General features: G+C 38.0%; 1 protein-coding gene across 3 annotated transcripts in view; it reads right to left on the reverse strand.

Annotated features, from left to right (window-relative positions):
- Positions 1 to 16,590, reverse strand: part of ryr2a (ryanodine receptor 2a (cardiac)) — a 657,734-nt gene that overhangs the window by 65,734 nt on the left and 575,410 nt on the right. For all 3 annotated transcript variants that reach the window (XM_051919561.1, XM_051919560.1, XM_051919559.1), the window contains 3 exons: positions 13,348 to 14,660; positions 6,627 to 6,694; positions 2,741 to 2,888 (listed from right to left, as the gene is read on the reverse strand). In XM_051919561.1, the coding sequence (XP_051775521.1) occupies positions 2,741 to 2,888; positions 6,627 to 6,694; positions 13,348 to 14,660 (1,529 nt within the window). The remainder of the gene's footprint in view (positions 1 to 2,740; positions 2,889 to 6,626; positions 6,695 to 13,347; positions 14,661 to 16,590) is intronic.

Raw genomic sequence — 16,590 nt, forward strand, 5'->3', positions numbered from 1 at the left:
GTGTGTGTCTCTCTCGCGCGTGTGTGTGTGTGTGTGTATGTCTCTCTCTCGCACACTCTCTCTCTCAGGGAGAGACTGAACACGTGCAGGTTGGCGAGGGCAGCGGGACCTCACTCAAATATAAGCTGAGGGTAACGTTTTTCAGCACATTTTGGGTGCTGAAAAACTCGGATTATATTCGAGTATACACGGTAAATGGGAAAAAGTGAGCGAGTGAATAAGTAAGTTGCAACTACTATATAACAAAACACTAAGGTCTGTGTGGGTGTCCTGTTGCTCTGAGAAATCTGATTAATCTGTTTGGCTTCAGTGATGTACTGTAATTGAAAGAGAAAGTGTGAGTGTGAAACACACAAAGAAGAGTAAAGGCATAGAAGAGAAGCCGAGAGTTATCTTCAAAGATAGAAGGTATAAAAGCTAGATGCCTTGAAATGACACCATCTGAAAAGTAGGCGTTACAGGAAATGCGCTCCACAGAGGGAGTATTAGTCAAGAGAGGTTCAGACACACAATGATTCAGAGGAAACATGCTGACGGTACACATAGGGCAAGAGATATAAAATATTTTTAAATGCATTCTATTACCTGCCTGTGACAGATAGTGTGGCTTGTATATATAGATTATGTAATAAATAATGTTTATATTTGCATTACCTGACCTTACCCACTTGTCACAGCACTTTGCACCAGCAATACAATGAACAGCGCTTTCCAAACATAAATTGAATAGAACTGAATTAAACTCAAATGTTTACAGTAAAACAATCAGAAAAAAGGACTAGGAAGGCAAGCTATAAAGAAAAACAGGTGAACCTGAATATATTCATTTTAAGCAAACAAGGAAATTACATGGCAATCTATGAACCACTTAATTTGAAAGCAAACATTAGGAGATCCAAACAGCTAGACTCAATAAAATGTGTAAACCAGGAGATGATGACTTGGGTTAGGCTGAATGGCCTGTTTTCATCAAAGCTGCCATTTGAGTCTGAAATGCTTTGGGCAGAGTGGTGCTGAAAAAAAGAGGTACAGTAGAATACACAACTGGTTTAAACTTTTAACAGATAACATAATGCCCTTGACCCAAAGGATACCTGTTCCTGCCAGGAAAAAACAAGAAGGTGAAAGTTTAGTGGGAGGAGAAATCTAATCACTGGGCCTTGGAGGAACTCTAGGCTCAGTGCTTCCTGGAAAAAAATTACACTTTAAGCCATAAGATAACTGGTTTAGCCTTTGCCTATGACACACTGCATGACCATGAACATAGCACATAACTCACTTGTGCTCAAAATGTAAAAAAATGCACCCACAAATGATGTTAATTATAGAAAGGTTGCTTATAAAGTAAAGGCAAGAAGGTACTATTTGTTTCTTGCAAAACTATCAGAATGAAAGAATATATTAATATCACAGTCAGCTGGGTGCATGTCAGCATGGCAGCAATAAAAGCATGTGCTTCTTTAGCAAGGTTATACTATATTACATAAGGCCTGTACATTTCTGGAATGGCTCAAAGAATATAATGATGAATTCAGTATAGTGTAGTGTAGGCCTCCTAAGTCATAAAATACCAATTACTAGTTACTGTAGGTTTTAGACTGGGGTCTAGGCCCCATCCCTGAAACTTCCTTCTACCTGCAGTTTGTCCTGGACTTCTCTATCAGTATTTACTGGGTAGGGAAATAAGAAACAGAAGCCTGACTGACGACCTTAGTATTATGCATTTCGCCAGTGTGAAAGCTGCTAACTGGGCTTGCTATTTGGTTCAGCACGTTTTGACTTTTGATTTTGTCTTCCTGCTTAAAAACTCCCTCATACTTTTGCCTTTCTTTTCCTGCCTTTGACTTACAACTTGTATTTTAAAGTTTCACTTTAGATCACCTGTCTGCTTCCTTCAGCTTCTCTACTTACAGCTTGTCTAGATCTGCCCTCTTACCTTGGGTTGTGTAGCCACAGGGTGGCTTGGCAGAGTGGTGTTGTAATCTGTGTGGCTTAACTTTAACAAAAGTGGATGTCATGGATTGGGTGGTACAATGTTTATATAATCAGATGGCCATTCTATGAATTTAACAATGTGCTTTGGAAATGGGCAGCATGGTGGCGCCAGTGGTAGCGCTGCTGCCTCGCTGTTAGGAGACCTGGGTTCACTTCCTGGGTCCTCCTGCGTGGAGTTTGCATGTTCTCCCTGTGTCTGCGTAGGTTTCCTCCGGGTACTCCAGTTTCCTCCCATAGTCCAAAGACATGCAGGTTAGGTGCATTGTCCCTAGTGTGTGCTTGGTGTGTGTGTGTGTGTATGTGTGTCCTGTGGTGGGCTGGCGCCCTACCCGGGATTTGTTCCTGCCTTGTGCCCTGTGTTGGCTGGGATTGGCTCCAGCAGACTCCCGTGACCCTGTGTTAGGATATAGCGGGTTGGAGGATGACTGACTGACTGATGAATCAATTATGAATCTATCAGAGGGAACATTTCAACAACCTACACTTGCTCATAATGGGCCAGCTTGGTTGACCACCAATTCTAAACCTATACTTTTGGAATGGGAGACAAAATACATGGAATACATGGGAGAATCCTTTTTAAAAATAAGAGAAAAACATGTAGATGCCCCCAATGGCCAAGTTGTGAACTGATTCAAAGTACTATGAGCTATGAGGCAGCACCAATACAGTGACCTCTCATTGACAATAACAAAATGCAAATCACTCATTAATTTACATTCAGATATAAGGCTGATTTTCTTACAAGCAATTTTCGCTGGTATGCAATGATCTTCTTCAAAAATGCTGATTCTTGAATTTCTGGTTCATCTGACTTCTGTGAATGACGCTTTCTAACCTTCTGACTGGGTTTCTCTACTTTTGGCTTTTCTCTTTTTTCTCCATCTTCCCCCCTGAAATATTCAAAAGGCCAAAAATATCAAATTTAAAATACACTTGCAATGAAAATGTAAGCATTAAAAAAAAACCTGATAACACATTTATATTGAATTTATGCACAATAAACTAAAGATCAAATATGTGAAAGTTGTCAGAATTGCCTTTAATTATTTCTATAATGTGCATCAATGGAAATAAACTACCAAAATGGAGTAATAACTAAGACCAAATATAGATGTGGGCAGGATGATTTGAATTTTAGATGTACAAGTTTAAAGTTTAATCCAACTAATGTTATATGAATAAAGTAAAGTAGCAAAGGTGTTACCAGTGCTTTAATGGTCAGAACAAAACCCAGCAACCTTTAAAGGTTTTGGGATCAAAGTATAGCATCCTGAAAAAGTAAGACTCTCTGAATTATTGAATATTTTTGCAGTGAATATAATCAGATCTTCAGCTGCGTCCTAATAATATATTAAAGAGACATTGAGCGTCCCATAAAAACAACTTTTGAGACTTATCACATTTACAGTGGATCTTAAAAATTAAAAACTAATTAACTGAAATTTCAGATTTTTCATTAAATAAATGTTGAAATTAAGATAAATTGTGCCAGACCTTTTTCATTTTCAATAAGATCTTGTAATAAATAATATTTATGAAAAATGAAATGTAACATTTAGCCTTAGCTGTGACGAGCAAACTACTGGAGCACAAAGATACATGGAATAAATAATTAAAGGATAACTTTGGTATTTTTCAAGTCAAAATTATTTCTTCACAAACATGGTATATATGTATTTGCCATGTGGAATTGTGTCCTAAAGTAAAGCATTTTCAAAAAATGTAAAAAATATATAAGCCTGTTCTGGCATTTTATAATGGAGATCATGGGTCACAGGGCGCGACTGGAAAACAAAAGACTAAAAACTTACTGAATATCTCTTGTAAAATAGCTTATCCGTGTCATTTTCAAATAAAACACCAATATTATAATTTTCAACCATTTTCAAAGAAGACTGGACGAGTTCTAGATCAGTGCTCATCTTTTTTCCTCCAATCTTACATTCCCAGGTGTGTGATTTCCTCTCGAACGACAAAAATCACACTAAACTGTATCTGCCACGTGCTTGGTATCGTGTTACTTCAGTGTTTATGTGAGTACTCCTCACATGCTATCACACAAGCAAATAGGCAATGTATCATTACCAAGAAAAATAATGCCAGGAATATGCGATCCATTTTTTGTCACAAACTTGCATTGAGAACATTATAGCAAAACTTTTACCGCTTTAAAGTGGACATATTTGGTAAGTCTTTAGGCTTTTATTTTTTGGTTGGGCCATCTGCCCCCTGACTTTGATTATAAAATGCCAGGAAGAGGTCACTGCCATCAGAGAATACCATTGCCATGAAGGTTGGTCTGCAACTGTCTTTAGGTAGGTGGAACATGTCAAAGTAACTGCAGGTGAATGCCAGGACCCAAGGTTTCGCAGCAGAAAATTGCTCAGAGTATCACACTGCCTCTGCTAGCTTGCCTTCTTCCCATACTGCATCCTGCTGCCATCTCTTCCCAAGGTAAACAATGTACAGTACATGCACCTGGCCATCCACATTATCTTAAAGAATGCATGATTCATCAGACCAGGCCACCTTGTTCTATTGCCACATGGTCCAGTTGTGACACTCACATGCTCATTGTAGGTGCTTATAGTGCTGGACAGGGGTCAGCATTGGTATTCTGAGTAGTGTGCAGCTACATAGCTGCATACGCAGCAAGCTGCAATGCACTGTATTCAGACACCTTCGCTCAGGGCCAGCATTAACTTTTTCAGCAGTTTGTGCTATAGTAGCTTTTATGTGGAACTGCACCAGACAGGATAGCCTTCGCTCCCTATGTGCACAAGCCTGAGGTACCTATGACCCCTGTCACGGGTTCCCCAGTTTACCTTCTTTGGACCATTTCTGATAGGTTCTAACCACTGCATACCAGGAACACAACACAAGACCTGCCATTTTGGAGCTGCTCTGACCCAGTTGTCTAGCCAAATACAATTTGGTTCTTGGCAAAGCTGCTCAAATCCTTTTGCTTGCCAATTTTTCCTGCTTCCATCACCCTGCTTTCAAGAACTGGCTGTTCACCTGCTGCCTAATATATCTCACTCCTTGACAGGTGCCATTGTAATGAGACAATCAAAGTTTTCCACTTCACCTCTCAGTGGGTTTAATGTTGTGGCAGATTGGTATATATACTAATATACACCATTTTAACAAAAATGATGCTCACTAATATACACCAGTATTTCACATTATTAGCCCATTAAATAAAAAAAGTGGGACACTATAACAGAGACATGCATTTTAGTTTGTGTTTAATACATACTTTGCATTTTGTTTTATAGTGTGTGGTCCCATAAATACCATTTGAATTTAGGAAATACTGTATTTGAATTTAAAAGTTTTTAAGTTTACTTGTTGAGTGACAAACCTCCATTTTGATGGTTAAATGTGTACTGTACAAATATTATGGAATCTGAATGTAAAAAAAGAATATCAGAATGCAAGTTTGTACTGATAAAGTTTATTGACTGAAATGGGGTACAAGTTACTGGGGTTGTGTAAGGTTAGGCTGGATTTGTAAGCGTCCTCTGATTGGCCTATCGACAGTCAATGTAAGATAATTGTGAGACAGGATTGGAGGAAAGTAGGGAGAGCAAGGAGGAAAAAAAAAGGACAGTTTGAGGCAGAACGCCAAAACGAAACGGGTAAAGAAAGATGAAATTATTATAGCAAACAGCTAAAACATAAAAGGAGAAGACGGGAGAAGAGAAACATTTAGCAATACGCTAAACTGATTAGACAGAAAGAAGCGATAGAAGAACGCTAAAGGGAACGTGAAATATACAGAGTATTGAAACTCCGCAACCAGTGAGAAAGAACAGTCTAGCAAAACACCAAAGCGACAGATAGTTCAGAGGGGAGAAAGCAAGAAGGGAACACTGTAAAAGTACGCCATCAAAAAGAGGGTGTCTAGCCAATGAAAAGGACAAGTAAGTGTGCCACTGCAGGATGCAAAGAGAGTCGAGAAAGGAGAGGGCCTGACACGTTGTGGATGGAGTGATTTGGTGACCTGAAGAAGAGAAAGACAGCAGGACACGAGTTCAGCACTGGCAAACCGTGTGTGAGGAGGTTGTTCAAGACCGAGTGAGACGACAGGTCCAAAGGAGGTACCCGAGGAGAAAAGAGAGTACATTCAAACAAGGTCAAAGTGGGTTTTTTTTGTTTGTTTCAAGTGGCTTGAGTTAAATCCTCAAGTGAAGGGGCCAGTTCTGGTTTGTTTGTTTGGCCACCACGCACCCGAGCTTCGGTTTGGGGAACCCAACATAGTGAGCAAACTTCACTGACTGTGGTAATTAATAAGGGTGAGCTCACCAGTAGTATTGGACAGATGATATATATAGCTGGAAATAATTTAGTGTTTGTGTTTTATTATGTGTTGTATATATATTTGTAAAATGCCAAGTTTGGAAACCTGTAATTCATTTTGCATTTAAGAATAGAGAAAGTTTTTTTTTTATTTAAATTGGAAGTAAACTGTGATTTGGTTATGTGTTCAAAGGCTGAAGGTGACATATATTGTACATGCCAATAATGGAGGTGGCAACACCATAATAAAGAACTCAGGGCCTTGCACGCTGATTAAAGGAAGGGTGGTGCAAGGGGGTTACAATTATACTCAGAACTATACATACTCTGCTTTTTCAGGTTCTGACTTATTTTCTTCTTTCTCTTCTCTCTCATCTTCTTTGCTTGATTCCCCCTATAAAGACATGGACTGATTATTTAAATAAAGTTACTCCCTAGAATTTCTTTTACAGAAATACATCTGCTATTTGTTTAGGTTTGTTAAAGTTTGTTTTAATAGTTACTATTTGTTGTCAAAAGACACAATGTTAATCAATATGATTAACTATTTAAGACTTTTTTTTACTTTTACAATATTGTGCTCATGGTCATTCTTTTTTGTCTCTGCATACAGCTGAACTATATAAAATTTAAAACTGAAGCTAATTAACATTTTTTATAGAGCACATTCATAAATAATTGAAAGACAGTTTGAAAATAGTGGCCATTTTCAAGATAACACTTAACTTATTCTAAACAACTGAAAATCTGTATGTTGATGATACAGTACATATAGATTGTTAGGTGCTTCTTTTTAGTAATTGTGTAATTGTCTGTTAAATTCATGTCTGCCACAAACATGAATTTGGCTAATACACTCTATACACACATAATAAAAGTACTCTGCCAGCACACTCTCACATCAGCAGCACCCAGTACAGTCTAAGAGATGTAGAAGAGCTAGCTAAGTTTAAGCTACACAGATGATATTAATATTAATAACAACTTTGCAGCAAATGGGAGAGTGCAGCAGCACATTGTTACAGGGTACTTTTTTTTGTTCAATCAAAGTGTATTTCAAATATCACGAACAGTGGTCATTTGGGAAATCAGATAATCTAAATGGACCTAGAACAAAGTAATATCAATTTCTAAAAGTGTACATACTTTTGTGAGGCCCCTGCACCACCTACAGCATTTGTCTCCTCTGTTCAGCTAGCCACTAATATATTTGTTTAGAAGAAATTGCAGTTTCCTGAATGTGTTTCATCTTTTTCCTAAATGTGATCTATACAGTAGTAGTAGTAGTAGTAGTAGTAGTAGTAGTAGTAGTATTAGTACATACAAAGTAAAGCAAACTTCACAGTTGTTGCATGCCTGACCAGCATGCAACACTTTCCTACTCTCCGGTGACACGATAAACAACACTGTAATTATAACTTCATTTAATTTAACAGAAAATGCAAGTAAGCTTATGTGATGTAATCCTTACCTGTTTCCAAACAGCATAGTCACTATTCAAAATTAACTAGTTACTAGCTTATATATATAGATATAAAAATAATTCTCTGTATTTAATGGGCAATCTCTATAAAGTATCTAATTAATAAAGTATCTATCTATCTATCTATCTATCTATCTATCTATCTATCTATCTATCTATCTATCTATCTATCTATCTATCTATCTATCTATCTATCTATCTATCTATCTATCTATCTATCTATAGCATGTTGCACTTGTTAAACAGGTTGTTAAAAAGAAATGAATATTGTTAACATTTGATGCAAATGAACAGAAGTGAGCGCTGGTGCGAATGGCTGCCGTTGCTTGCCAGTACTTTTATTTTTATCTTATTTTTGTTTATTTGTTTATTGCTATTGTGTTATCGTTCCTTGACGACAAACTAGCTCACTTTTTTACAATCTTGTTTTTGGGTCACCTGTGGAGATACTTGGTTGCTGGATTTCTTGCTCCTTCATCTGGCTGCTTATGTGTTTGCTGTATTTCCTCATCGACAACTTTACTCTTCAACATCTTATCTCACTGGATTTTTATTGCTTGAATTATTCTTTCTCCTTTCCACCATTCTGTTATTTCCTTATTTTTCAGTACACGTCAGCTGAACGTTTCCAGCTACACTTCCACTCCACAGAGCCACCCCCGGAATTGTACTGGCATCTGAACATCATTCGTTATGTCCATCAGAGATACATTCATTGTAGGTTTTGATTCCCACAGCAATCAGCTCTGAGCTTGTGCAATAACTTTCCTGTGTGTTGTGAAATTGTAAAAACTTTAGCCGCTTTGCTTGTGGACAGAAAACCAGGTGTGTACACTTAATTTTGGTGAGAAAGGGGAAAAGTGGTTGCCTTCCATTAAAACTTTTTCAGATAAGAGTTCAGTTTTTAGTCCAGTTAACAGGTAATTTTTTCAGTGTTGTTTTAGTTTAGTGTTAGTTCAGTTGGTGTTTCGTTGCCTTTCTGACAGATCGAGGGAAACCACAAATATTTAAATAGAACTTGCTCTCTGCTTAGCTGCTTGACACTTTCCAAGGAGCTCTTTTTCCAGCAAGAAAATCTTTCTTTTCATTTTTTGACTAACAATACATAATCAATAACTAAGGAACTAGCCCATCTGAGATATGTCATCTGGGAATATATGAAGACTGCAGTGACCCACCAGGTTGTATAATTCTTTATATTGTTTATATTTGCTTCTAATTGTTATTATGAAAATAAATATCATTTTTATGCAAAATCTTAATCCGAATGTCTCTCACTGATTATTGATTAGTAGCATTGCTAAGTGCTGGACTAATCATTTGTTGTCTAGCTGCAGTCCCTTAAGGGCATGAAGGATGCTTTGTGAAGTCCTCTATTTATAGTAAAGCAGTTGAAGTAAAGGAGTGAAAATAAAAGACGGTCCCAATCAGAAAGCAGTCTGCTGACAGAGGCCCCAAGAGTTGAATATGTAGGATAAAATAAAAACAGTCAGAAAGGAAAGATTTTACAGATACCAATTTCATAGCTGGCTTTACAGTTCTTCCTATTCCCCATTATGAAAAGAACCCAAGAAGTTAGTTGGTACTTTTCATGTCACAGGTGATCCAATTACAAAAAAAAAACATACCTAAACCCATAATCTACTTCTGAGTTTTGTTTTATAGGTTGCTTGCTTTATGAAGGGGATGGGTGAAAGCCCTCGGGAGCCTCATCCCAGAAGAGTAAAAACCGTCAGAAAGCTAATGGGGTTAGGCCTGTTGGGGAACGGAACTGGTGTGGTACTGAGGTGTCACCCGCTGCATGGCAGTACTTGGGTCCCAATTTGATGCAGCCCATCCAGGTAGGCGTGTGGAACATCTTGTTTCTACTGCATGATGATCATTTTCCTCTGCTGTCAGAGGAGCTTTGTAAACTTTGCATTTCAGAGGAGGCATCTTTTGAGGTGCGTAAACCTGGGACTGGCTAGATCTCTGTAGGCGGGTATACCTTTTATTGGTTTGGTCGCTCTGGTGGCTGTCATACTCAAGGAATAACTGTTGCTGTGGCAGATTGGCTCCTTCTGTCTGAGTCTGATGTCACTCCTTTCAACAAGCATATCATGAGACTGAGATTAATGCACTCTATGGGTGCCTTGTCTGTTGTCTCAGTGCACCCATGCATGCATGGTGGTTGATGGGTGCCCATGAGATGACACACCACTGGGCATGGGAACTTCAGTGCGACCACTGGCACTGACAGGGCTGGCTATGAGGATTGTGTCAGTCCCTATGGGTCAGGCAACAGTGGTGAAAGTGGCTCCATGTTCCATGACTTTTCAAAAGGTCAGGGGGTGCAGATCACTGGAACCTGGTTCCAGCATTGTGAGCCACATCGTTGGACTTGGTACTCCAATACTGGTGGTGTGGTGAAAGATATTGATCCATCCTTGTGTACAGATGCTTGAAGCTCCTACAGAACTGCAGGGTCAACAGAAGTACCCAGTTTGTGAATTCTGACCACAGACTTGTTGTTGCTACTCTCAAGATCCAGCACAGGTCCAGTAGGCTACCACATACTAGGAGAATGACAAGACTCTGAAGGTTGCTGAAAGTTGTGTTGATGTTGCTGGTGTTCCCAGAAGGGGGTGTTTCATCTCGCAGGACACCCTGGATATGGTCGAGAGGAGTCACAGCCTGATGGCAACTCCGGTCTGTACTGGGAACTGAGAGGGATGGCTGTGAGGGCTCTGAGGGCAGATAAGGAAGCGTTTCTTAGAGGAATCCGTGAGCAAGTGACACCTCATCTATGGTGCAGTGACCTACATCTTGCATGCAGAGGAATTGAAGCATTACTCATATCCGAATCATGATGCATGAGCTCTTGCTCACCTACCAGTGAGTCTGGTTTTACTCCTAAGGAGTCTACTATTGACTGGCACTGAAGGTTCTCATGGAGCACAAATACAAATATCGGTAGAGTTTCTTTGCAGGCTTTGTTGATTTTTGTACAGTATTCGACTCAATTGATCGAGCTGCCCTGTGGGACTTTGCGGGATTCCCCTGTTGTTATTGGATATCATGGCCGGCCTGTACACTGGTACTGTGAGTGCTGTGTAGTGTGGAGGCAGAACCTCTGCATTTTTCCAAGTTGATTCTAGGGTTCGTCAGGGGTGTGTTCTTGCCCCTACTCTGTTCAATGCTTGCATGGACTGGGTGTTGGGCAGATTTACTTACCTCGGCAGTGACATTCATGTCTCTGGTGACTCTTCCTATGAAGTCAGAAGCCGAATTGTAGGGAAAGGGGGGCCATGAGGTTGCTGGAAAGGGGTGTGTGGCGCTCTTAATACCGTTGCAATAGTACAAAGGTCCAAGTCGTTTAGAGTCCTGGTGCTTCCTGATTTGCTATATGGTTGCAAGACATGGACACTATCCAGTGACCTGAGACGAAGACTGGACTCCTTCGGTACTGTGTCTCTTGGGAGAATTCATGGGGACAGCTGGTTTGACTTTGTGTTGAATGAGTGGTTGCTCATGGAGTCACAAATGAGGCACATTACCTGCATTGTGAGGGAGCATCAGTTGCGGTACTATGTCCATGTGGAGGACCCGAGCAGCTGGACCAGGCTAAGGAGACGCCCATGTAACACCTGGCTGCGGCAAATAGATGATCATTTCTGGGAAGTGGGATTGGATCACATGTCTGCCTGAGGGCTTGCCAGCCTGGGTCCTGAGCTGTTTTGTCATGATGTGGGTACATTAATGCACTGTACCAGTGCATGCTCCCTAACCTGATATGACCTGAGACTTGTGTTTTCTGCCTATTTCAGCTACATTAAAAAAGTAAACAAGCCATATGAATGAGCAAAACCAGCTGATTTTATAAAATTAACTAACATCCGGTAAGAATCATGCTGGAAAAAAGGTACATTATATCAAAAGAGATCTATAAATTTCCTCCACAGGGATATTGAATTCACAGCTTGCTAAGACGTTTGGTCACTCATAGAACAATCTGGGTAAAAGTTTCTGAAGGTAGATATAATATAGGTAGATACAGTAAAATTTCAAAAGGTACAATAGTACCAATCTATTCCGTACATCAGTATATGTGCGAACAAAGTATACAACTACAAAAATTTGTGATTTTGAATAATCCAGACTTATTATGTTATATACTCAGCTCTACTTTTAATTCCATCCCTGCCCTATAGATGACTCACAAAAGCGTGTAATTCAAAATTGCTAAAGAACTTTCATTCTCTTTAAGAAGAGGTAACTTTTTTAAGCCAGGGTCATTAAACACTTTAATTTCCTAGGGCTGATCAAAGTAATCAACTGTCTTTAGGTTTAAGTCTTGCTTAAGTATATAGTATTTTGAAAGTGAAATAAGCATGACATTGACAATCAATTATTTATTACCTTATATGGAGCCATTAGCAATATATTCTTTCACAAGTCACTACACATAGTAAACACAATTACAATGCAGAATAAAGAGCCAAACTGATCAGTATAGTAAAATCTAAGATTCTAAATATAATTGAATTCTGAAAAAATACAAAACATATTTAGAAATTTAAGGGAGCTGAGGTGAGGAATTAAGCACACATTCTGAAGAATTGTCTCCAGAGCAGAGCTAATAGTTTTGAAGAGTATAGTTTGACAACCACTAACCTGAATTAAATAAATGGATGTTCCAAAATAAGTGTTAAGGGATATTTGGTAGTTGGCTACTCTCATGCTGTTTGATGTTACAGGTGCAAGTGAAAGCTTGCTTGGGCAAGGATGTATGTATGCGTTCATCAGATGTCTTTTTAGGTATATAAATAGATGGCAACTGTTTTTTTTCACACATGAGAAGTGAATGTGAGATATTTCTGCTTTCAGTTAGGCAGGTACATGTGTTGGAAATGATTGAAAAGTATTGTCACCTGGTACCTGAAAAAAAATGCAACAATGTACAGTATATGACAGAAAAATATTGGCTTTTCTACTCAAAGCTCGTAACATCAAAAATAGTTGTATAAATGAATGTTATGATTAATTAACTATGTCTATTATTCTTACAGGGAAAGACAAAACTGTAAGAAACATTCAAGCAAACTGGACTGTAGTCTACTGGCAGTCGTCTATTATGCTGTGGCGGGAAAATAAAAAAATGACAGTTTTCCTCAATCTGCAGTCTCATTTGCATAAAACAGGGAACTGAATCAATTATTCAAAATTCATAATTTTCATTGATCTACTTTGCATTTATTTTACAGCTGGGAGTTATTTGTTGTTAATATGTTATCTTGTCTCGTACAACTTCCCTAGTGGGTACTGAAATAAAATATACAAGCCCTCTGCTGAATGGCTGTTACACTAATCATTATTACCTAGACTATTTTCTTTTCAAAGTCTCCAAAGAGAAATCACACCATTACCAACACTGTGCCTATTGACAGCATTCATGTATCTTTTATGTAAAATATTAGTATAACCAGATACTGAAGTAATTGCAAAGGTTACCCCAAATATACATTATGGACAGCATTCTTAGTTACATGCAAAAAATAATGTTCCCATTTACAGATGTAATTTACCTGATTTCGTCTTCGCAGCTCAGGTGAGGTTACCAAAACAGGAGTAGAGGGTGCAGTAATTAAATCACTCAGACTAGCATTAGGATTATGTGGGATTAGTTTATACTGTCCTCCTTCCCGCCTTAAATCTAATCCAAAAATGTCTGACAGAAGGTCACCATCATCAGAAGCAACAGCTAAATCGGCCAGATCTTCAGAAGGCAATGATGGTTCAGACTGCTTCCTCTCACCTTCTTCACCTTCTCCACGAACCTCATCTTGGGTGGGATCGGGCATGTTTGCTAAAAGATCAGCCACTTTAATTTTTTTGGCTCCTTCTACCAAACTTCCTCCAAGGAATGTACTATACATAATGCGAAAGAAGCCACGTGATACACTAAATGTGAAATGAAAAAGCCCCAATAAAATGCTCCAGTAGAAAGAAACTAAAGCCATGATCATGTCTTTCACAGTCATCTTCTTAATCTTCTTCATCTGCTTTTTAAGGCTTTTCATAGAAAGCACCTTCATAAGCACCATCAAATTGTACCTTAATGCTAAAAGTGCTGATCTGATGGTGGTAATAGAGAAGAATCCGTTTTCAGGATTATCTTCTTCAGGTTTGTTTTTTTCATTGTCCTCCTTATTCACAGATCTCTCTCCTGTATCTGATTCTGATATCTGTGCCGCTAATTGCATTTCAAAAATTGTATCTTCGCAAAAGTTCACAAAGAGCTCCATCTTTTCTTTTTCTCCTCCTTCATTCACAACATCAAATATAAACTGCCTCTTTGACTCCTTCACCTGAGGTTTCTCCCACTGTGTCCGACTGGATTCACTGATTTCAAAATAGACTCGCTCAATACGTTTTGCGCTGCCCATGATTTCAATACGACCCAGGAAAGGTTGAAAATATTTAAGGACACTGTCTGCCAATTCCAGAAAAGTCTGAAGCCGAGAATCATGGGGCATATGTTCAGAAAGATTAGTCAATAAGACAGCCACATTAAAGCCAATGTCTTTTGCAGGTTCATGGAACCTCTTAACAAATTCCTCATAATCTAGTAGTTCATTTTCATCAGGTTCAGCACAAGACAACAGAAACTCTGTTTCTGACTGTGTATAGTGCTTATGGCTTTCCATAGCCTTATGAAAGTCTCTTTTTGATATAACTCCTTTACCATCAGGATCATACTCTTTAAAAGCATCAGAGGATGTCAAATCTTTCAATTTAAGAAACATGTCAAAAAACTTGAGAATCATTTCTACATTGTTGGAAGATTCTACCAGCATGTCAACCATCTGTTTGCCAATGGTCCCGTTAACAACATTTCCTAAAATACAAAACAACAAACATATTATTTACATTTATATTAATTAAAAAAAACTTTTTAATGATACAGTCCTCAAAATAAGCAGTAAAGGTGTGAAACTTGTTGTGGACCAAGCATCAGAATCAGTCCATTATCAACAATCACAACTGGTTTGAATAAAAGCAAGCTTGTTTTTTTATACTTGTACCTTGTACCTTTTGTGAAAGTGTTTATTTGATATTTGGACTTCAGTTTTCACACATTATACACTTTATGTCAAACTTTTGTCATTAGTACTATAACATGAAAAAAAGTTTCTGTTTTAGGTATGTGTTCAACATTTCTTGCATTTCTTGCATTCCCTGTCATCCTACACATAGATCATTGTAGACATGGAGCACACATGAAATGCATGTATTCCAAGTAACGATATATTATTTACCATATAAAACTCCAGCCACCTCACACTCAGATAAACAGACTTGAGCTGGGTGCTATTTGTCCGAGTTGAGCTGCAGCGATGGGGGGTATGGAATAGCAGGCTGCTTGCTGCTTGTGCTGATCGACACATTTGCAAAACAAAAAACGCTAATGAAGAGGTGTGAAGGAATTTAAGGTGGCCCGGGATTACGACTTTATTCATAGGCTTCAGGGATTCTAGTATTTAGTTCTCAGCTTCATTGACCTAGCTTAGATCCAAGTAACTAAAACCAAACTAAAAAAGGCACTAAGACTACTTTACACTACCGCAGCTAAATGATCCAGGTTTTGTATATTATTATGAAAGAAAAAACAGACATTTTAGTAATTTGCAGCAATAAATAGTGAGGGTTTTAGAAATTAGCTTGATCATCTAATCTTACAAATAAAGTCTGTAGTAAAGGCATTATGATGGATTTGCACTTTAACTTCAAGTCACATACAGTACTCTTCATAAGACTATGTTCTTTTATTCGAGAGATATATCAAAAGTTAACCTCGAACAATATCTCAAGATGCAGAAAAATTAACTCCTTTTCAATTGTTTTGGTTTAAATTGACTAGATTATTGCAATACACTCCTAACAACACTATTCCTATTAATTGCTAATTGAAATGATCTTGTATTTAATTATGCATTTTCAAATGTTTTATAATAAGCAGAGCAATGACATGTTCTATAAAATATGTTAAATATATCAGAGTCTTGAAAGAATGCTCCTATTGTATAGGTGAGCATCCAAGATGTTTGCATCCACCTCACTGAATTATTAGAGGGCAAATGGAAAGTAAGAGTAATTTATATTTCAAAACCTGTGTGCCCAGTGATGCTGGTGTTCAAAAATACATTCTAAATCTGTTTTTGTTTTTTTTTCTTCCATTCACAAGTTATACCATCATGCTCTGTTAAATAGGTTACCATTCCTAACAAGAGAGAGAGAATGGAAATGCAAGTAGTTCACCTTTCTCAATTATAAGCAATTTACACAGATGAGTATAATCACTTTTTCCAATTGTTGTATGCAATATTCAATTTGTAATATAATTACTAAAACTAATACTTGAACAGGTTAACATAATACAGTGTTTCTCAACCTTTAAGTATTTGCGACCCAAGTTTTCATAACAGTTTTAATCGAGCCCCCCTAACGTTTTTTTTTGAAAGGAGCCCACTAATACCAATTTGTTCTTTTTAAATTAATGATATATCATAGATGCATATTTTATTATACCTACTTAACTTTTATCGACATTTATCTAACTCTATATTTATTTTTCTAGTATCAGAATGTAGTTTAAGTTAATTTGTTTTGCTTTCAATAAATGTATTTTACATATTTTCGATTCTTGTTTTCTTTTTTTCACATCTTCGCACTCCCCTTTTTTTTACTTCATGCCCCCCCAGGGGGGCCCGCCCCACAGTTTGAGAACCACTGATATAGTAAAAAAAATAAATTTAGAAGACCAATGT

Source organism: Erpetoichthys calabaricus, chromosome 15, assembly GCF_900747795.2.
Source record: "Erpetoichthys calabaricus chromosome 15, fErpCal1.3, whole genome shotgun sequence".
Classification (NCBI taxonomy): Eukaryota; Metazoa; Chordata; class Cladistia; order Polypteriformes; family Polypteridae; genus Erpetoichthys; species Erpetoichthys calabaricus.